This window comes from Salvia splendens, chromosome 14, assembly GCF_004379255.2.
Source record: "Salvia splendens isolate huo1 chromosome 14, SspV2, whole genome shotgun sequence".
Lineage (NCBI taxonomy): Eukaryota > Viridiplantae > Streptophyta > Magnoliopsida > Lamiales > Lamiaceae > Salvia > Salvia splendens.
Genome location: NC_056045.1, coordinates 17976918 through 17997892, shown reverse-complemented (window position 1 = coordinate 17997892; position 20975 = coordinate 17976918). Strand labels below are relative to the sequence as shown.

The 20975-nt window shown below is 43.9% G+C and overlaps 2 protein-coding genes across 3 annotated transcripts; both read right to left on the bottom strand.

The window, feature by feature from the left end:
- Window positions 1–1485: 1485 nt before the first annotated feature.
- LOC121764746 (myosin-9-like) lies at window positions 1486–4093 on the bottom strand. The gene is made up of 2 exons (XM_042160766.1): window positions 2669–4093; window positions 1486–2470 (listed from the first exon to the last, which is right to left on the bottom strand). Exons 1-2 carry the CDS (start codon window positions 3299–3301, stop codon window positions 1610–1612), a joined length of 1494 nt encoding a protein of 497 aa, XP_042016700.1. The 5' UTR covers window positions 3302–4093; the 3' UTR covers window positions 1486–1609.
- A 1642-nt stretch (window positions 4094–5735) lies between these two features.
- LOC121764914 (histone H3.3) lies at window positions 5736–7763 on the bottom strand. 2 transcript variants are annotated; one of them, XM_042160946.1, is made up of 5 exons: window positions 7680–7763; window positions 6914–6985; window positions 6746–6822; window positions 6232–6322; window positions 5736–6146 (listed from the first exon to the last, which is right to left on the bottom strand). In XM_042160946.1, exons 2-5 carry the CDS (start codon window positions 6983–6985, stop codon window positions 5976–5978), a joined length of 411 nt encoding a protein of 136 aa, XP_042016880.1. In that variant the 5' UTR covers window positions 7680–7763; the 3' UTR covers window positions 5736–5975. The 2 variants fall into 2 exon arrangements, with proteins under 2 accessions (XP_042016880.1, XP_042016879.1); XM_042160945.1 differs by having other exon boundaries at window positions 6914–6987; window positions 7684–7713.
- Window positions 7764–20975: the final 13212 nt, after the last annotated feature.

The window sequence follows — 20975 nt, the reverse complement described above, 5'->3', positions numbered from 1 at the left end:
GCTCATGCGATGCAAACGTTGATTACAAACATTAGGGTTGTCAATCCTAAATAAGTAACTCCTAGAAGCTCCTATGACCCTTAAAAAGTTATCACTCTAAATTAACAGTGTCGTTTTAAAGGAAGCTAATTGTAGTATCTATTTAGTGGATCTAACTCGCCAACCTCCTCTCACGATTATGTAGCAAGTTATATTAAATCATCACTGAATGTGTCACTCAAACGTGAAGTATTACGAAACAACTTAAGGAAGAAACAAAGTAAAAACAAACGGATGTTAAATAGAAAGCGGAATTGTATAAAGCAATAAGTGTTACTAACACATCCCTAGAATCTTATGAGTTTAGTTACACATGATTGAATAAGCTAAAAACATAGATTGAAGGGAAGACAATGAAAACATAAGAACTAAAGCAATAAAACTCAAAGGTTGAATCCTTGTAGCCTTGATGATCTTGAATCCCTCTTCAACTCCTTGCGCAATGAAGTACTCTAACTTATGAACTCTGGAAGTATTTTACAAAGAGAAGAACTTGTTTTTGATGAAGCTTTGGGGGCTATTTATAGGGGAGAAATCGTCCCCCCTCAAATAAGGAAAAGGATTGCAAAATATGGTAAATCTTGGGGAGAAAGTAGGGCAAATTTGCTCGCCGCTTTTTCATGGCGGGCCGCTGCACCTTGGCCAGCGGTCGCCATGAGTTAGTCCGAGGCTTCTGACCTTTGGCTGGCGGTCGCTGCACTTGTTTCAGCGGTCGCCATTCATCTTTCCGTAACTGTCTGGACTCTCAGTAGCGGTTTCCACGCAAGCTCCAACGATCGCTGGGCGTGTCTTAACTTCATGTACAACTTTCTCGGAGCGGGCCTCTACTGGCTTAGTGGCCATTGGGCACCAGCGGTCGCCGGCAATGTTGCAGCGGACCACTGGACATGCAGAACAACTGCAGATTTTCAACTTCGCATTTTGACTCCCTTTTTAGGCTCAAATATGCACATTTCTCACAAAACATGTCAAAATACAAAAATTATGCAAATAATGGACATGTAATGCAACTTTGACATTAAAAAGGGACCAAAAGATAGCCTTATAATCATGCAAAATCCGAGCGTATGACATACCAAAATGACAAAATGTGACTATTATTGCAGGACAGAGGGAGTAATAGATTGTGAGTATACAGATACTAAAAGTGGAAAAAAGAAAATGGTCATTTAAATCGTGCACAACCGAAAATGACAAAATGGTTTTTTAAATGGCAGAGAGGGGCAATATTTGATTTGTCCCTTTAGTCCACTTTTACCTTAACGTTTGTTCCATAGAATTAATTCATTTCTTTTTTTTTGGAAATATATTCTATCACACTTTACACTACAATAACACAAAGTTTCTTAACTACCTGGCTCATTCATTTACATTAAATTGCTAAATTTCTTTTGATTCTCCCCTTAAAACTTTGATTGCAAGTTGGTGCAACAAAAAAATGAGGATATATATCATACTCCTAGCACATGAACAATGATGAAGGAATAAATCTCGTTTCGAGTTTACAACATATGATGAATAAATACAAAACTAGCACTAGTTTAATTTGTGTCACAACCCTCAAACATGGCTAAGGCTGTGTTTGGGTAGGAGTGGCCTTCTGTTCAATCGATGGATCCTTCCTTTGGAAACTCTTTCTTATAGTAAGAAGCCCCCCAACTCGTTGGAACATGGTTTTCGACCGTCTGTGGCCTTGTTTATCCCCCTCGGCCTCCTCCTCAGCCTCCCCGGCCTTATGCCCTGCCTCGTTGTCATCCGAAGACAAAAACTTTAGCCTAAAGAAGGTACCCTTGGCTGGCTCGGCCGCCTTGGGAGTCTCGGCGTTCGTATCGAAGATGGAGCCCTTGAGCGCCTCTGTCTTCTTGGGATCCTCGGGCTCGTTCAAGAAGCTCAAGTCATCGATATCGAAGCTGAACTCCCTAGCGTCCTTCATGCTCTGGTGGTCGTCGTCGTCGTTGTACATCACGATGCCCATCTCCTCCTTGTCGTCCGTCTTCACCTCTGCCGAGGCCATCGTCAGCATCCGCTTGAGCTGCTTCACGTGCTCCTGCGCGGCCGCCTCGCTTATCCGGAGGCGCTCGTTCTCCCTCGTGATGAAGTGCAGCGCCTCCTCCTTCTCGGCCAGGCAGTCTTTGAGCAACGAGTTCTCGTCTCTCGCGATCCCGGCTGCTGCCTTGGCTGCGTTCGACTCATTGATGGCCTGCTTGAGTATGTCCCGCAGCTTGTACGTCTCCTCGCGCGCGGACCGGGTCATGTTCTCGGCCGCCTTGAGCGACTCGGATAGCTTGTGGTTCTCGATCTGCGCCAGCGCGCGCTCCTCCTCGGCCCGCTTGATGCAGTTCACGAACCCGATTTCCTTTGCGTTCCAAGCGAAGAGCGTCTCCTCCGTCTCCGCCCTCAGCCTATCCTCGTTCTTTTGGTGCACCTCTACCTGTTGGTAAATAAAAAAAAGATCAGTATAAACAACTGAAACCACTATATAAATCTGATTCGTAAATAAAAGTAAAATCAGCATAAGAAGAAAACTACATAAATCTAATTAATAAATAAAAGAAAATCAGTATAAGAAAAAAACTGAAACCACTATATAATCTAACTAGTTTTAGCTTAGATGAATTTCTATCAATACCTCTTGTTTAGCTTGATGCAACTCAACCTTGATCCTCTCCACCTCCTCCTCCTTCAAACCCAGCTCCATTTTAACTTGATTCGACTCCGTGGCGACCTCCTTCAACGCCAATGCTAAATCCTCCATCGCTTTCGAGCTCTTGTCTTCCCCCTCCATCGCAAACTTCCACTCCGCCTTCACCGCCTCCATCTCCTCGGCCAAGTGCTCGGCCTTCTTCAACGCCCTCTTCTCGGCCTCCTGCGCCTTGGCCAGCTTCGCCTTTAGGATCCGAGCATCCTCGCCCCCTTTCGTCTCTTTGCTTATCTGGTTGCATAAATCCTCGAGCCCGTCCATCTTCTCGTGCAAGGAGGCGATCTCGATCTTGGACTCCTCGAGCTCGAACATGGCAGAGTCGAGGTGCCTGGCCATGCTGGCCTCGGACTTGCTCTTCCGCTCAAGCTCTCCCTCCAACTCTTGGATCCTTTTCTCTCGCTCCCTCGCGTCGCGCATCAGCCTCCCCAGAGACGCGTCCTTATCCGCCTCGGCCTGCCTCATCCGGCCCACCTCCGCCTCCAAATTCGCCAGCTTTCTCTCCTTGGCCTTGCTTTCCTCCATTTTCTTTAAACTCTCCACCTCCATCACCACCTCCCTCATCTGCTATCTTTCCCTTCACACCATCATTGTGCATTCCAATCAAACCAAAAAATTGTCAACATTTTTTTTCATTCAACCATTCATTCTACAACGATGGATTTCGAAAACATCGATGAATGGCTCTTTTGTCCGATTTTGGTCTGCAATTTCTTAGAGGAATCGGAAAAGGGTGATGCTAGGGAATAATGAAGAAGCCGAAAAAAGGTTCAAACAGAAAATTATGACAAGAAGAAAAATCAGGGAATTATGAATAGTCCGACAAATACTCTTGAACGCACGCAAATACTATTAAATATTTATATACCAAGAAAAGAAAATAACATAGATATACATTGAACATAACAACACAACACGCTTAGTTTTGTATTATGGGTTCGATTTAGAATTCACCTTTCTATCTTTAGAAATCAACATATATTTCCTCCTGACTTCCACAGTTGGCCAACTCTGATGTGTAACAAGAAAGAGTTTTTCTCAACTGTATCTCTTACTTTATTCTAGAGATGCCCAAGGTTTACGATTCACGATTCATATGATTAACAACAAAACTATAACCAGCGGTTATGGTTCTGAACTGGAACCGTGAGATTTAAATGAAACCGAAACGTCAATTTTAGAACACTGAGTCGGTTTGAGATTTTCCGAAACCGGAACCAACGGTTCCGAACAATAACCAACGGCTACGAAACCTTGAGCACGTCTACTTTATTCAATCTCCACTTAGCTAACAAAACAACATTATATAAAATCTAATATATCAAATAAGTGATGATCTACTTAGAATAAAATGGAAAGAAAGTACTCCCTCCATCCATGTGTAGTGGCACATGATTGAAGAAAACTTATGTTAAGTGAGGTTCGTAAGTAAGAGAGAGTAAAGTAAGAAAGAAAAAAATGTTGTTTTTGCCCAAAAAGAAAACGACTCAGCTATAGTGGGACAATCCAAAAAAAATACGACTCAGTTACAGAGGAACAGAAGAATTACTATATATTCAAGAGTAAATGCCAAAATTAGTCCTGAACGAACATATGCTCATTTTACGATTTTGGTCATAAAATTTATCTTTTGAATTTTTGCATGTTGAATATTTCAAATCGGATCACAATTAGTCCTGGACTATCTATTCCGTTAGTTTTTAACGGTCAACATGTTTAATCTCGATTTTGACTAAATTAGACTGTTAATTATGATTTTAAATGAATATTCTCCTCTTTTCCCTATGCCTCATCGCAGCCATAGACACCTGACCCAACCCCTCCGCCAGCAACCAGGCCGGCGAAGATCAATGGGGCCGAATCTGCCTGTGAATCGGAATTCAAATCTTACTTGGTTCTTCAAATTTGATTCTGGATTTTTATACCTTGTTAGGCTTCATTTCTGTGAGATAAGCGGCGATATTTATAAAACGAAACAGATTGTTTTCACCATCTTCTTGAACAATCAAACTGCGGCGGCAGTGGTGGATGTGATTGCCTGGGACGGCGAAATGGAGTTCCAATTCACTAGGATTTTATGGTGTTCGTCGCTACCAGTCCGCCGCAGCAAAATCTTTGGCTGGATTTGCATCCTTACACTGCTTCGAATCCTCAATTCCTCGATGTGATCTTGAACGGATTGGAGATTTTCAAGATTAATGACAGTAGGGGGAATCTCGGCGGACCTAATCCGACGCTCCTTCAAGCAATAAACCGCTGTCTAGGAATCACTCCGCCGCCATAGGAGGTGTCGGCGCCGGAGCTGCCGCTCTTCTAGTGGTAATACTTGTAATCGTAGTTGCTCGCCTCCACCGGTGAAGAAGAGGGGTGACTCACTTTATCAAAGTATGGCAATTCACCTTCATTATTTTCTAGCACCACCGCCACAGCTCTATTTTAAATGAATATTTATTAAAATAATTAAGAAAATAATTAGGGAGTAAGAAAATCATAATTAACAGTTTAATTTGATCAATATCGAGATTAAACCTGTTGACCGTTAAAAATAACGGAACAATTAGTTTAGGATCAATTGTGATCCGATTTGAAATATTCGGGATGCAAAAATTCAAAAGATAAGAGTTTATGACAAAAATCGTAAAATGAGCATATATTCAAGATCAATTTTAGCCTTTAGTCTATATTGAATACTACAAAAATGAGATCCATGCCAATTCAAAACATGTCTTCCTATAATGAACGAAGGGACGTGTCTTTTAAGGACCAATGAAGGGAGTACAATTTTCTGATTTTAATTGTCATTTTAATACTCCTATTTATTTCGTAATAAAGATATTTTATGTACAGATGAGATAGTTGTACATAAACGAGTAATATCACGATTCACTCTTAAGAAAGTGATTGAGTATTAGGAAGTAAAATATTGTACTCCTACTGGAAATCATGATTCATCATCCTTCAACAACTAATGCCCCCACAAACATATACACAGCTGCACTAGGAAACGAATTCACTACTTGCAATGCAAACACACAATATTGTTCAAACACCAGTGGTGTGACAAGAAACCTAAGTTGTAACTTGACAGCAAAATAAACACAGCAACATTCAAATAGTCCTTTCATACCATAAACCAAGCAATCCCCATTATGGCACACGAGCCAGCAGTTTGGGATGTCCTAATGCATATTAAAACAGGTACTCTACTATCACTACATGACTCCCAACACAAGCATGCCTAAGCACGCTCACCCCTGATCCTGCGAGCCAGTTGGATATCTTTGGGCATGATGGTCACACGCTTGGCGTGGATGGCACACAAGTTTGTGTCCTCAAAGAGACCCACGAGGTAAGCCTCAGCAGCCTCCTGAAGTGCCAAAACAGCATGGCTCTGGAAACGAAGATCAGTCTACACCCAACACTCCCCATGTCAGAATCCAAATTTCAAATGGAATTAGGCAAAATCACAAATATATGAATGCCCTCTACTTCACCTTGAAGTCCTGGGCAATTTCACGAACAAGCCTTTGGAAAGGCAGCTTCCTGATCAAGAGCTCAGTACTCTTTTGGTACTTCCGAATTTCACTGTGTCATAACGGTATTACAATTATCAACAATCACAAACAAGATAAAAAAAATATCACAATCACCATAACTAAATGAATGTCCTTGTGGGAGAAATCCACCAGTATGGATAAGATGAAATGCACAAAGTTGCAAGCAATAATTCTTATTCTACAGTACTAGACCAATTCATATTAACAAACTTCTAATAGCATCACATTGTAGAAAGAGCTATCAATCTAATTTATCTAAGGATACCTGACTACAAATGCCAAGGAAAAAAATACATGCTTAATTAGGCAATATATAACCTCAAGAGCTACAATGCACAGTTGAGGGTTTAAAATACCTTCCCCACCCTCCACAAAGAAATCTAAATTTGCTACCTATAAAACTGTCCATTGCCTCATATGCTGTGCATAATCAATAGAATAGGGTACTCACCGGAGAGCAACAGTTCCAGGACGGTAACGGTGAGGCTTCTTGACTCCACCAGTGGTTGGTGCAGACTTACGGGCAGCCTGTACAATTTTATATGAACCACATCAAAACCATAACGCAATAGACTGATGTTATTTTGAGGTGCACAACATCAGTAAACCAGTACTCGACCTTGGTAGCAAGTTGCTTTCTGGGGGCTTTTCCTCCAGTGGATTTACGAGCAGTTTGCTTGGTACGGGCCATCTGCAAGAAGATGAAATTGCTATGAAAGATAATCACCAAAAAGTAAAAAACAGAGTAAGCATAAGCGTACAGAACAATTAAACTGAACTAGTCAGAACTGATCTCAAACAATTGCAAATGCCGCTTGAAAGTTAACTATAATATCATTCGCGTTTTGATACAAGGGCTACAAAAAGCTAAGAGCACAACTCTTCAGGATTGATTACACAAATGCGCCAACCAAAGTAATCTTTTCTGCTTCCAGGTTCTTATCCAAAATTTAGCGAAATAATGTTGGCTGATCGAAATTACACCTTAAAGTCTAAAAACCACCTAATTACTAAGAATTCCATGAAACTGATGTTCAATGATTGACAGAGCAGATAAAAAATCTTTAACAGTATCTAACCAACCCTAAGCCAACAAAATCGTAGAAGCTTAAGATCCTTCCAATTCTATTTAAGAATTAAAACGAAATGCACGAGTAAGAAACGGCAAGTGAATATGTAGATTGATTAGATTATCAACCAATTCAAACCACACGATTTTAAAATTTTAAAAATCCTAATTCAGCTTCGTTATGCCCAAATCGAAACGCAGCATACTAACCCTAGAATCACCACAATCAAAATCGAGGGAGGCCTAATCGAATGAACAAATAATTTAACAAATCAAATCGAAAGAAAATAGATTAGAGCAAAGAACAGAGACTAACCTCTCTCTCTCTCTCTCTCTCTCTAAAATCTGGGGATGGAATGAAAAGTTTGAAAGAGACGAGGCTGATGCGTAAATAAAAGGGATTGAGTGATCAAGATTAATCGGACGGTCGGAAATAACTATCTCTTGTTTCCTGAGGCCCAAAATCCGACGGCAGTGATCAGAGATAATTGTGTTTTCTCATACCCAATCAACGGTCAAGATATCATTTAGTGGTTAGACACGGATCTAGGTTTTCATTAAATCAAGCGACGACTAAGTAACTTAGTTTATGGACTCTGTTGCACTTAAAATAGTCAAATTAGGCTTGGTAATTGTGCGTATATTTATTAATAGTGTCATGTAATCATTTAAACTATATTATTAGAAAAAATATGAAATACAGTACGTTAGACCATCAGCAGTGGGGCGCCCTAAGGCGCGCCCTATGGCGCGCCACGTCAGCATTTTTATCCTCCTCCTTCTCCACCTGCAGTGGGGCGCCCTAAAGGCGCGCCCTATGACACGCCACATCATCATTTTGTTGTTTTGTTTAATTAATTTAGCTGTTTTCAAATAACACGTAACGAGTAAAAAAAACGACTAAATAACAAGCGGCGAAGTTTTAATAATAAAAAAAATTACACCATTCAACTAAAAAAAGAAAAAAACTAAGTCGGGCCAATTCCCAACTTCCTACGCAACTCATCGAGTAATGCACGGAGATACTCGGCTTGTTCGGGGTCGGTGCACTTCTTGAGGGCCTTGTGCGTCTGCAACATCGTCCTTGCCATCGACGCTGTAGCTAACGACGCAAACGCGGTGGCCGTCTGCGTCGGGAGCTCATCCGGGTCCGGAACAGGGGTTGCAGCGGTCGACGATGACGTCGCGGTCGCCTTCCCCTTGGCCTTCGCAGCCTTGATGCCGGGAGGACGCCGGGAGGACACCGGTGTGCCGGAACTCCCTTCATCCACGTACGTCCGGTTGAGGTCAACCGGGTTAGTGCCGCTGCCGCTGCTCGTGTAGTCACCAACTTCGGTGACCTTCGTCCTCTTCGGCGCACCAGTGTGCAGAATTCCACCTTGGAACTTCTGTTTCTCCCTCAAGAGCCCCCAGATGGCCTCGTGCTTGAACTCGCCGAACATCGACCGGTACGACAACATCGCTTTAGAGCGCACGTCGTGCACGCTCTCGCCGCTCCCCTGTGACCGCGCGCACTTCTCGAACTCCGCCGAGTACAAGTTCACTTGCTTCTTGATTTGATCCCAGTGCTTGCGGAGTTGCTCACTCTTGAGCTTGTACGCGGTCGGCGGCTTGACCGAATTGTAGAGGTCCGCGATGCGCTCCCAGTACGCGGTCTGTCTCTGGTTGTTGGCGAATATCGGATCTTCCGATATATCTACCCAACACCGGGCCAAAGTGAGAGTTTCGTCGTCGGTGTAGTTCGTACGGCCGGGGGCGTACTCATCGCAGTCACTGGGAAGCGGCAACTTCTGCGCCCGCTGCCGGTTCCGCTTCGCCTTCCCCTTGGCGGCACCGGTCGCTGCGGGGGCGGGATCGGCCGATGTGGTTGGGCGGTGCGGCGACGGCTCTATATCAGACAACCCATACGATTCCGTACTGAAATCGGGATCGTAATGGGTGTTGTCGCCGAACGAACGATAATCGCCGGGTTCTGTACCCGGCCAATGCGCCTCTCCGCTAAACGTAGGGCTATTGGGGTTTGAATCCATTTCATAGTAATTATGTAAATGTAAGTTTCGAAGATGAAATCGTGTGAAATGAAATGTTACAAATGAATGCTATTTATAAAAAAATGAAACCGCGTGCCATCGTCCGCGACCTTCACAATGGGGCGGACGATGTCGCGGACGATGGCCATCGTCCGCGACCATCGTCCGCGACGTCCGCAATGGAGCGGACGATGGCGCGGACGTGGCCATCGTCCGCGGTTTAAGTCGCGCCCGAAGCATAGGCCGCGACTATCATCCGCGGCCTATGCCACACACCCACAGTGGGGGCGGACGATGAATGGCGCGGACGATGCGCGCCATCGGGCGTGCCATCGTCCGCCCATTGCGGATGGCCTTAATCAAAGAATCTTCATCTTATCTATATGTAGGAGTGGGGAAGTAATATCAAAGTATCGGACTTATCGAATAAATTTAATTACTTATTGAAAAAGAATTAAACTTTAAATATATAGTAGTCATATTATACAAACTCAAATAAATTAGAAGTTGGAATTAAAACTTAGTTTAAAACATAATACTGATAGAATCCAATACCCAAATTAAAAGTCCATTTAATAAAATATGGTACTCCATCAATTATATAATTTTATAGCCTTATTTAAAACCAAAAATATACTCCAAAATCCAATGCACAAAAAGCCCACCAAATACCTAAAATAAAATCTAAATAATACTCACAAAAATGAATTTCCAAAACCCTACAAGGCAACGCCTCACGTCCCTATCTCTTCCGGATTTGGATCCCCTGCTGTGGCAGAGCATCGCTTTCCTTTGCTTTTTAAATAATGTTTGCTTTTTTTCTCAATGGATGACTTTCCCATCTTTGAGAGGAATGTCCACAACTCCCTCAATATATTAGTATAGATAGATATGTCTATTTAATTCAACTAGTTCACTTTTAATTTTAAAAATTATAAATCAAAAGGTAAATTCAAGAAAACTCACCATCATAATTCATAAAACAAAAAAAATAAAGCAAATATGTAAATAACATCAAATGATAATTTCCAAAATTTGATGAAATTTAAAAGTATGGAACATATATCCAATTTATCAAAACTATAGCAAATGTGATGGTGATGACATCATGTTCTTGTGATGCAGCTAAGCCGCCATGTAACACTATATTTATTAGCAACCATACAATCTAATCAAACTATTCACTTTTTTAATATTTAATTAATTTTTATTTCGTGCACATCATCTTCCACATTATCAATATTCTAACCATATATTTTTTAATGGTTTAGAGCATGCGCAGCGGTGGACGGACGGCGTTCGTTCGTCCGTGCCGCTGGCACGGACAAGTTCCACCGCCGCTGCGCTCGCGCCGCTGACACGGTGCTGCTCGCGAAGAGCATGTCCGTGCCAACGAGCAGGCGACGTGGCGGCACGCGATTGGGTAACGACATAGCCGTTGCCTTTGAAATTTTTTTATTATTATTAAAAATCGGTTTTTAATTAAAAAAAACCGATAAAAAATAAAAAAAAATTCACTTCCCAAAAAAAATATATCCGTTTATTACCGTTTTTTACCACTTTTTAATTTTATTTTTAGTTTTTTTCCCCCAAAAATACACATTTTCATCTATAAATACCCCTACTTTCACACCCAAAAATTCACACCAAACTACACAATTCTCATCTTCATTCTCTCATATCCATTCTCATCTTCATTCTCCCATATCCATTCTCATTCTTTCTTCCACTCCTACACCATAACAATGTCCCGCCACGGCGATAACCCCCGGGCTCCGGTTGGAACCCCGAATGGTTGGTTCACCACCGTTTCCTAGTCCGAAAACGGAATACTCGGCCCCTCCTCAAACCCAAAGTTCGAGCGTTCCGGGTGGCTACCGGCCATACCCAATCGACGACCAAGGTGCCCCCGAAGGGCGATACGGGTGGACACCGGAGCCTAGGCCGACCGCCCCCTCCCAAACTCCGACTCCTCCTACTCGCGGTGTCCGCACACCGTATACTCTGACAGAGATGGATAAATTGTTCAAGGCGTACTTGGAAATCTCTGAAGATCCGGTGGTTGGCATGAACCAATCCGGCGATCACTTTTGGTGGCGCATCGCTCGCCGGTACAATGAAAACCGGCCGCCGGGAACAGTCGAGCGCAACGAGAGTATGGTGCGCAACGCCATCTTCCGAGCCAACGATGAAATTGGCAAGTTCAATGGCTATTTCCTCCAAGAAGAGCGAAATGCGGGGAGCGGCTGTAACGAGGTCGACTTCATCACTGCCGCGATGAGCATCTACCAATCCATGAACTACAAGCCGTTCAAGTACCTCAACGTTTGGCAGGAGACGCGGACGCACCCGAAGTATATGAGAGGCGTAACATCCTCCTCTAGCGGCTCCTCCAAACGGTCAAGATCGGTATCCCTATCCGACGCCGGCTCCGAAGAAGTGGCTAGCCAACTCGCCGGAGCTAACTTGAGTAGCCCCAACGCCGACCGCAAGGAAGGAAGAAGGGAGCGGCCAACCGCCGTCGAGCCGCGGCTGCAACCGCCGATGCTCCAGTTCCCGCTCCCGTTCCATATTAGCCACCTCCACCCCCCACCAACTCGTTGTGGCAGCTTTTGGCCCAACTCAATATGGCCGATAGGTCTACTATGACCCCCTCGCAACTTCGATCGCACGAGGCCATGATATTGGGCCTCCAAAGACAATTGGAGGTAGTGTCGTCGGATGAGTAGTCGTCCATGGGGGTATTTTTAGCTTTTAATTATGTAATTTTTAATTTTTAGGAGTTTAATTATGTAATTTTTAATTTTTAGGATTTTAATTATGTCTTTTTTATTTTATTTGTAATTTGTAATATTTATTGTGGTTTTTTAATGAATTTTAATATTATGGAAATGTTTTTGTTTAATTGAATTTTAAATTGAATTGTGCTCGTCCTTGCGGAAGAGCACAGGTGTTGTGCTCTTGCCAGAGAGCAGGCAGGAATAGTGGCGCCGGGCCCACAACCGTGCTCGCTGTCAAGAGCACGGTTGTGGATGCTCTTATCAATGGCCACCCAACCACACCATTATATATTTATTTTTATTATTTTTTATGATAATATATTACATGAAATATTACTATTGCACAATAAAATTTATAAAAACGCACAATAAATGACAAACTAAAAATTATAAAACCAAACAAATAAAAAAATGACATAATACTAAAGAATAAGGATTTTATAAGGAGAAAAGATAAATTTTTTGTGTAAAGAACTATAGCAAATGTGGTCTATTTATAGAGAATGAAAAATTTTGAATTTTGATATAATTTTTATAATTTTTTAATATGATATATAAATTATATAAAAAAATATCAAGCATTGAGATTATGTCATTTGACGCAACCTTATTGGTTGAATCAATAGAATGACATGGACAACCAAGTGGTTGAAGGTTGGCCTCCATGCGACCAAGGTTAAAGAGAGAGTGAGACCATAAATTAGAGCATTCACTATGGGGAGCGATCAAATGGGGCGTTGATCGGCTCCCCCATAGACCGACCATTGCGATGGAGGGGCCGATGATCGGCCCTCCCACCTCCCCCGCAAATGGCTGTTGTGCCGGCTCTAGCTGATGGACTGGGCCTTTGATCGGCCCTCCATTGTGGAGAAAGGGCCGACCATCAGCCTTATCCTATATTTTATTTTTGGTTATTTTTTAAAAATATTTTTTTAGTCCTCTATATATACATCCACTTCCCATCATTTTCATTCATCCCTCCACTTCCCATCATCCCTCATCTCATTCTACTCTTTTACTCTCTCAACAAAATGGATTCCGACAACTCTCTGCAATTTTCCGGCGATGGAAGCCCAAACACGGGCAAAACCCAAATTCTGCCAGAAACCTAAACTCCAACCACTCAACAAAATACCTACTTCAAATCCAAGCCCCCTAGCTCAAGTGGTTGAGAAGGGAGGCAAGGATATGGCACCATCCTGGAGATCTTGAGTTCGACTCCTGGATGGCGCGACTTTGGGATTAATTTCCCTGTGGGCCTGTTCAAGGTTGTTTCCTTGGGCTTGGCAAGCTTTCGAGCCTGGACGCGTCTGAGGGTGGCGGGTAGTCTACCGGGGCTGAACTCGTCGGAGGGAGTGCAGTCTACGAGCCAACATTGGCTAGTTCACGCCCGAACTCGTCGGAGGGAAGCTAAAGTATTCGAGCCACGAGGGGCTGTGGCGGGCTAGTTCGCTTGCCGAATGTATCTCGAACTCCTATGTATGAAAAAAAACAAAAAAAACAAAATACCTACTTCAAAACCCTAAACCATTCGTCACTTTGCACGCAAATCACACACACTAAAAACACACAATGCTCTCTAGCTTTTCGAAAGTCCCAATTCAGATTTCGTTAATTCTAGCCATGTTTTGTTAATTTCTTTCCATTCAATCTGTTCGTTTTTGTCTTTATCGAGTCTTTACCGTTTGTTTTTTGTGTTTTCGTCTTTTTTTTTGCCGAAAATAGCCTGTTTAAGTTTCCGGCAGTCGCAAGTTTTTTCGTTGTTAGTTTCTTTCTCCTTTTCCGGCGGATTTTGCTGCCTGTTCGTCGCGTGGTGTAGTGCGTCTGTCTGTGTCGTGTTCACTGAGTGTTCTCACCAAAAATTTTGAGTTCTGGTGGTCGCCGGAAAGCTTCGAGCTTTTCCGGCCATGGCGGATCCGCCGCCGACCGTTGGTATGGGTGCAGAGAGGTCCGCGACAGCACGTCACCGAGTGTCAGATGAGGAATGGCAGCAGTCGCTAGAAAATATGGAAGAATCTAGGGCCGAGGAGGAGGTAAGCGATTACTCCGATTGTCCGTCCGACAAGTCTTTCGATGTCGCAGCTGAATTTGCGAAGGATATGGAGGAGCAACGTTTGGAAGATGAGAAGAATGGTCACTTTGTTGGGGTTCAGGCTCAGAATCTGCCCATGTCCGGTCAGTTCGCGATTCCGGCGTTGGAGTCTCCGTCTACTGTTGAGGCTATCGTGGCGGCGCCTTCTAGGGTTTCCTTAGCCACCCACAAAGCTAGGGCTTTCTTCCACAAGAATCTAGATGAAATCATGGCTCAGGGGGGACTTGAGAAGGGTCGCGATAATCTTGGAAAGTTTGACAGCTTCGAAACGTCCACAATTCAAATTCACAATGAAGAAAGAAAGATTGACTTTGAGAAATTGCATGCGGAAAATATGAGAACCATTATGGCAGATCGTAGGGGAGCGGATCCTCAATTGATTTCGAGTGGTATCCGTGAGTTTGAAAATGAGGTAATCAATCACCTTCTGTTTGTGGAGGCAGCGGTTTGCATGGTAAGGTTGACTTATTTGATGAGGAGATTACCGAGAATCTTGTGCAAATAAAGGAGGTTGATGATATGATTCTTAGCGAAGAAAATAATATGCTTGATCTGGTGGAGAATCGACCTCTGGCAGTGCAGCGGATGGACGAACCAACTGTCGTTGGGCCAGTTTCCATGGGCTCGAACATTTCCTCCTCTCGCAAGGTAAGTTTCCGATCTGGGCTGGCCCTCTCCCCCAACCCCCTTAACTCTTTCATTAACGAAAATTCCCAACAGCAATTAAAACCCAACCACTCTCAACCCAAACCCAATACTAAAAATACCCCAATGTCATCCAACCCACCTGCAGCCTTGGAAAATAAATCCCCAGCCCAAATCAAATCTAAACCTCCAGCCCATCCTAAATTTAAACTCCCCGTGAAACCAGCCGACAACAAAAAGAAACTAACCCAATCCACTTCCTTTTTAAAAAATAAAGATCTAGCTGCTACTCTTTTTTCTGGAGCCCGAAACAGCGAAACCAACATCTCATGTGGATGAAGAGATGGTTGATTTTCCCCCCTTGGAATCCACGAGAAATGCAAAAAAAATGGGCACAAACAGTAGCTCGGCGACTGTACTGACCTCTGTTCCCCAACCTGAAAAACCCATTTCCATTCTAAAAAAAAAGGCACAGCCGCTGCATCAGTTTCTGGAGTCCGAACAAGAAGTCAAGCTGCCAAAACATTGACGGTCCAATCAACACCTCTCGCGGAGGATGCAACGCCGGCCTCTACTCACTTGGTTTCCACGGAAAATGCACAAAAGATGGATACCGAAACCACTGCTGGGACAACCAGCTCTCCGGCTGTTTCCACCCCGGTTCCACAGCCTGAAGAAGCCACACCCTTAACACCACCGAACTCGAACCATGCAGCCAAATCTTGGGCAGCTGCTACGGGCAATGATCAGAACCGTGAGGGAGCTTCAAACTCGGCCAAAAATGCTCAATCCGAAAACTCCAAAGGAGGATAGCCTAACATCCATTTTGGCAGCTCCATGGCTGAGGTTCTTCGGTCGGGGCAGCCGGCGGAGGGTCCGATTTTGCTAGATCGTGAAAGAGCCGATAAGCGTGGCGAGGTTCGCATTGTCGACGGTAAACCGTGCTTATTTTTTTCGGCTAATGAAACTTCAATTCTTGCAGGCCGTTTAGGACCTGCCATCATCGGCAAATTTTCACACTCCATCCCCCCTGCCTAGGCATGCACAAGGGTCGAAAACCGCCGGTTCAGGGTCATGAACCGGCGGTTCAAGGGTCGGGGAATGTATGAACCTGAACCGGCCCGCCTAGCGGGTTACGGGGCGGTTCAAAACCGCCGGTTTTCGGCTTGAACCGCCGGTTCCGGGCCGGTTCGTCGGTTCGACGATTTTTTTTTTTTTTTTGCATTTTTCAACTTTTCAATTTTAATCAACTTACATTACACTTTTCAAGTTTGTTTTTTTATGAAATGTGAGTAAATAAAATTGAAAAAAATACGGATAAAGTTGTAATTTTATTGAAATTGCATGTTTACAAATTACACGTTACAAGTTACAACAATTACAAATTGAAAACATATAGCGGTCTTGAAGTCTTAAACAAAATTTAAATACAAATGAGACTACTAGTGAAGAACTAATTACAAATGACAAGAAACGATGTTGAAGTTCTTAAACGTATAAGTGTATTATATATATACTCTTAACCGGCGAAGAAGATCTTTCTACATAACTAAATTAAGGACACCTTTAGCAATTCAACTTTAAATGTTGAGTTTCGTCTAACAATCAACAAATATAGTAGAATTGTCAAAAGTTTCCCTCATTTAGCCGTATAGAGAAATATACTTCATCGACTAGAGTATATACAAATACAATTATGTAATTGTTTTTGCATATACAAAAACATATGGCGGTTCAACCCTAAACCGGCGGGTTGTCCACGGTTTCCGTCAGAAAACCGCCAGTTTCTGATCGAAAACCGGCGGTTTTTGACCGGTTTTGCAGGCCTACACACTGACCCTACGGCCTAGCCTCTGAAAAGTTGCCGGAACCGTCAGAAACTGGCTCCCGAACCGGCGGTTTACCCCGACAAACCGGCGGTTTACCCCTCAAACCGGCGGTTTACCCCGCGAACCGCCGGTTCCAACGGCTATACTAAACCCCTACGCGAACCCTACGAACCCCTAACCTACGAAACACTATTTAACCCTTTGAACCGGCGGTTCGAACCGCCGAACCACCGGTTTTGAACCGTCGGTTCCGGGCCGGTTCGACGGTTCGACGATTTTTTTTTTTTTTTTTTTTTGCATTTTTCAACTTTTCAATTTTAATCAACTTACATTACACTTTTCAAGTTTGTTTTTTATGAAATGTGAGTAAATAAAATTGAAAAAAATACGGATAAAGTTGTAATTTTATTGAAATTGCATGTTTACAAATTACACGTTACAAGTTACAACAATTACAAATTGAAAACATATGGCGGTCTTGAAGTCTTAAACAAAATTTAAATACAAATGAGACTACTAGTGAAGAACTAATTACAAATGACAAGAAACGATGTTGAAGTTCTTAAACGTATAAGTGTATTATATATATACTCTTAACCGGCGAAGAAGATCTTTCTACATAACTAAATTAAGGACACCTTTAGCAATTCAACTTTAAATGTTGAGTTTCGTCTAACAATCAACAAATATAGTAGAATTGTCAAAAGTTTCCCTCATTTAGCCGTATAGAGAAAATACTTCATCGACTAGAGTATATACAAATACAATTATGTAATTGTTTTTGCATATACAAAAACTTATGGCGGTTCAACCCTAAACCGGCGGGTTGTCCACGGTTTCCGTCAGAAAACCGCCGGTTTCTGACCGAAAACCGGCGGTTTCTGACCGGTTTTGCAGGCCTACACACTGACCATACGGCCTAGCCTCTGAAAAGTTGCCGGAACCGTCAGAAACCGGCTCCCGAACCGGCGGTTTACCCCGACAAACCGGCGGTTTACCCCTCAAACCGGCGGTTTACCCCGCGAACTGCCGGTTCCAACGGCTATACTAAACCCCTACGCGAACCCTACGAACCCCTAACCTACGAAACACTATTTAACCCTTTGAACCGGCGGTTCGAACCGCCGGTTCAGGTTCAATATATTGCCGAACCTGAACCGGCCCTTCCGACCCTTCAACCCTTCTGCCGGTTCAACCTGCCGGTTCCGGGCCGGTTCCGGTTCATGAACATCATCCCATGCGTGTTTTTAAATGGACACCTGATTTTGATCCTTTTTTTGAGATCCCCATTGTGGCTATTTGGTGTAACATTCTTGCTTTGCCTGTGCACTTATTTGAGGAGTCCTCTTTGATTGCAATTGGTGAGATGCTAGGTAAGCCCATTCAAATGGATCGTGCCACTATTTCTAGATCGCGCGTTTCCTTTGCACGTATTTGTGTTGAGGTTGATTTGTCGAGGTCTATTCCAGAGGAGATAGATATTAACATTGCAGGGAAACAAGTGACTTTGAAGGTGAAATGGGATAAGATCCCCTTATACTGTTCCGAGTGCAAGCACGTAGGCCACTCGGCGATGACCTGCTATGCTTCTGGGAAGCGCCCCATGCCTCCCAAGAGGGATTACACTCACGGGCCGCCCACCCAGAACAGACCGACTCCCAACAGAGAGAGTGAGTCACGTCGTGCAGAGAAGCCCCCTGCCGCGAGCTCTGCGGCTGGTAAACAGCCACAGGTCCAGCGGCAGCAGCCTAGCTCGAGAAAGGCTACAGAGAGGCCTCCCCCAGAGGTTAGCCAGCCTCCACGTCAAGCGAGACGCAGCCAGGAGTTGGTGGTCAGAGAGATGGCCTCTGCCTCTATCTCACACCCTAAGTCTTCTTCCGCAACCGCAGAGGGTGCACAGGTTGCTGAGGACGACGGTTTCATCGCTCCTAAGAAGAAGAAGAATGCGAAGAGCGCTGCTAGTCGACAGAGGTGGCTAGAGAAGGGCCGAGCGGAGAGACGAGCAGCCACTATCGCAGCAAGGACAGTGTCAGACGGCGAGGGAGAGCAGGGGATTGAGGCGAATGAGTCCTCGTTAGAGAGTGGGCGGGGCTCTAGATCGCTCTCACCTACACTTCGACTTGGCCTCGGGTTCGGCCCACTAGCCATGGTGGTGCATGAGAACAACATGTTTGGGGCCCTACAGGATCCCTTTTCAGATGAGGACGCGCCTGATGTTGACCCCAGGATTCGACGATGACTGATATCTTCCCCAGGAAGATTCACTTCACGGAGCCAGTGCTGCAGTACGTCGGCTACACTTCCCCTCCCGCAGAGGGTTCACAGAAGAGGGTGAGGCTATCGGCCTCGGGAGCTCGCTGGGTTTCCTATGTCTAGCCATTTCATGATCTGGAATGCCCAAGGGATAGCGAACGCTACTACCCAAGGCACTTTCAAGAATATGATCGATATGTATAGTGTGTTGTTTGCCGCAGTGCTTGAGCCTCAGACAGATCCCCAGCCTTCTTTCTTTAGTAGGCACTTTGGGTTGCAGTTTATGTCACGACCACACTTCCTAAGGATAGGAAGCACGGGAAATCGTGACTAGTGGGGGAATTAAGAAGTGGGGAAGAAGGGGAAAAACAATCAAGACAATGCAACTTAACAATCAAAGATAAAATTCCATTTATTTAACCAAAGTTTCAATCCCGATATTGCATAATGGATAATAACAGAGTTCAACAATTTAACGAGAATAACAGAAATTCTTAAAACATTGAGTAGCGGAAGCAATATGAGAGTTTAGCTACTACTATGTATGAAGACATAATAGTAACCGGAACTGTTCTTGGATCATCACTCAACATCCTCCGCCTCCCGACCTCGCTCAACCTGCACATAGGGAAAACATATGCAGGGACTGAGTACTTGATGCACCCAGTGAACTCATGCCCGAAATACATTCATCATTAAGATATGTCAAGCCATCATCGAGTGAATCCCGGGTTTTACTTTAAAGGCCGAGAAACACTAAAGTTCATTTCTTTAAAAAGTGTCCGCGCGGACTAACATCATCCTCCATCATATATTATATATGAACCATCATGTGAAACGAGACTGTGGCCACAATCTCGATCACTGGACCGGCCGACCTAGGGGACGGCTCACGATCCCTATTAGTGCACTAGTCCGAGTAGGGACTCACTCCCTAGTCAGACCCGAATTCGTTAACTATCAAAGTCTAGTAGGATATTATCCCAGTAGACACTCAGATGGGCAATTCAAAACATAAAAACGGCATGACATACTATTTTAAATCACCCTTATTTCACCATAAATATATCATTGCAAATAAAAGAGTTTAAGTAATAGAGCCCACCTCAAACCCTTTGGATTTCCGTAAAAACTTCTTCGTTCCGACTGTTAACGCGCGTGCGAACCACCTTTTCGGAAAACACATAACATTCATATCAAAACGCGGAAACGACGAAAATTAGAATGCATGCACTCTAATTAAATTCCTTAAATCTTCTTTCTCGGTTTCCGTGCTTTTTTTGGTTATTCGGCGGCCGCCCAAGGCGTCGCGTGCGACGCCGGTCGGCCGCTTATGCTCGTTCTTTTCTTCGTTGGCTCCTCGTATTTTCCATAACGTCGGAAATAATTTCTAAAAAATTTTAAGCGTATACTTTAATTATCGCAATTATTTATCTTTGAAAACACATTATTTCATGCTTAGGGTAACATTATTCATCCTTAAAAAAAAACCTCCGGGAATTAACTAAATAATTTCCCCCAATTTACTTTTAATTTCCGGCCCAAAAGATTAAGCTTAGCCCACCTTATTCCTCAAAAACTTAATTAGGAAGCCCCAACAATTATTTAGAGTTCCAATTAATTGTTAAAAGGCCCAATTCACAAAAAAAACAAAAGAGGCCCAAATAAGAAACTAATTACATGGCCCACTTTTACTCTATCTTCTTCCTCCCACATACTCTCTCTCTCTCTCCCTCATTTCTCTCTCCCCGACTCTCTTTTTCTCTCGGCCATCTGACCGTCACCACTGCCCTCGCCGTCGTTCTCCCTCCGGCTCGCCACCGTCGTTGCTGGAGCCGCCTGCCGCCGCAGCTGGAGTCGCCGGGGTTGCTGTGCCGTCGCGGAGTTGCAGTCCGTCGGAGCTGCTGCGGTTGGCGACGCGCCACTGTCGCGGCGCCGCTGCTGCTTCGCCTGGACGCTGCGACAACGAGGACGGGAGGAGCT

Excerpts from the sequence above, each read along its gene's own strand:
- LOC121764746 (XM_042160766.1), bottom strand. The coding sequence starts at position 3,301 with ATGAGGGAGGTGGTGATGGAGGTGGAGAGTTTAAAGAAAATGGAGGAA. Across the intron at positions 2,471-2,668 it reads TGCATCAAGCTAAACAAGAG|GTAGAGGTGCACCAAAAGAA; the intron begins GTATTGATAGAA and ends ATTTACCAACAG.
- LOC121764914 (XM_042160946.1), bottom strand. The coding sequence starts at position 6,985 with ATGGCCCGTACCAAGCAAACTGCTCGTAAATCCACTGGAGGAAAAGCC. Across the intron at positions 6,323-6,745 it reads CCTGGAACTGTTGCTCTCCG|TGAAATTCGGAAGTACCAAA; the intron begins GTGAGTACCCTA and ends GTTATGACACAG. Across the intron at positions 6,147-6,231 it reads AAATTGCCCAGGACTTCAAG|ACTGATCTTCGTTTCCAGAG; the intron begins GTGAAGTAGAGG and ends TGTTGGGTGTAG.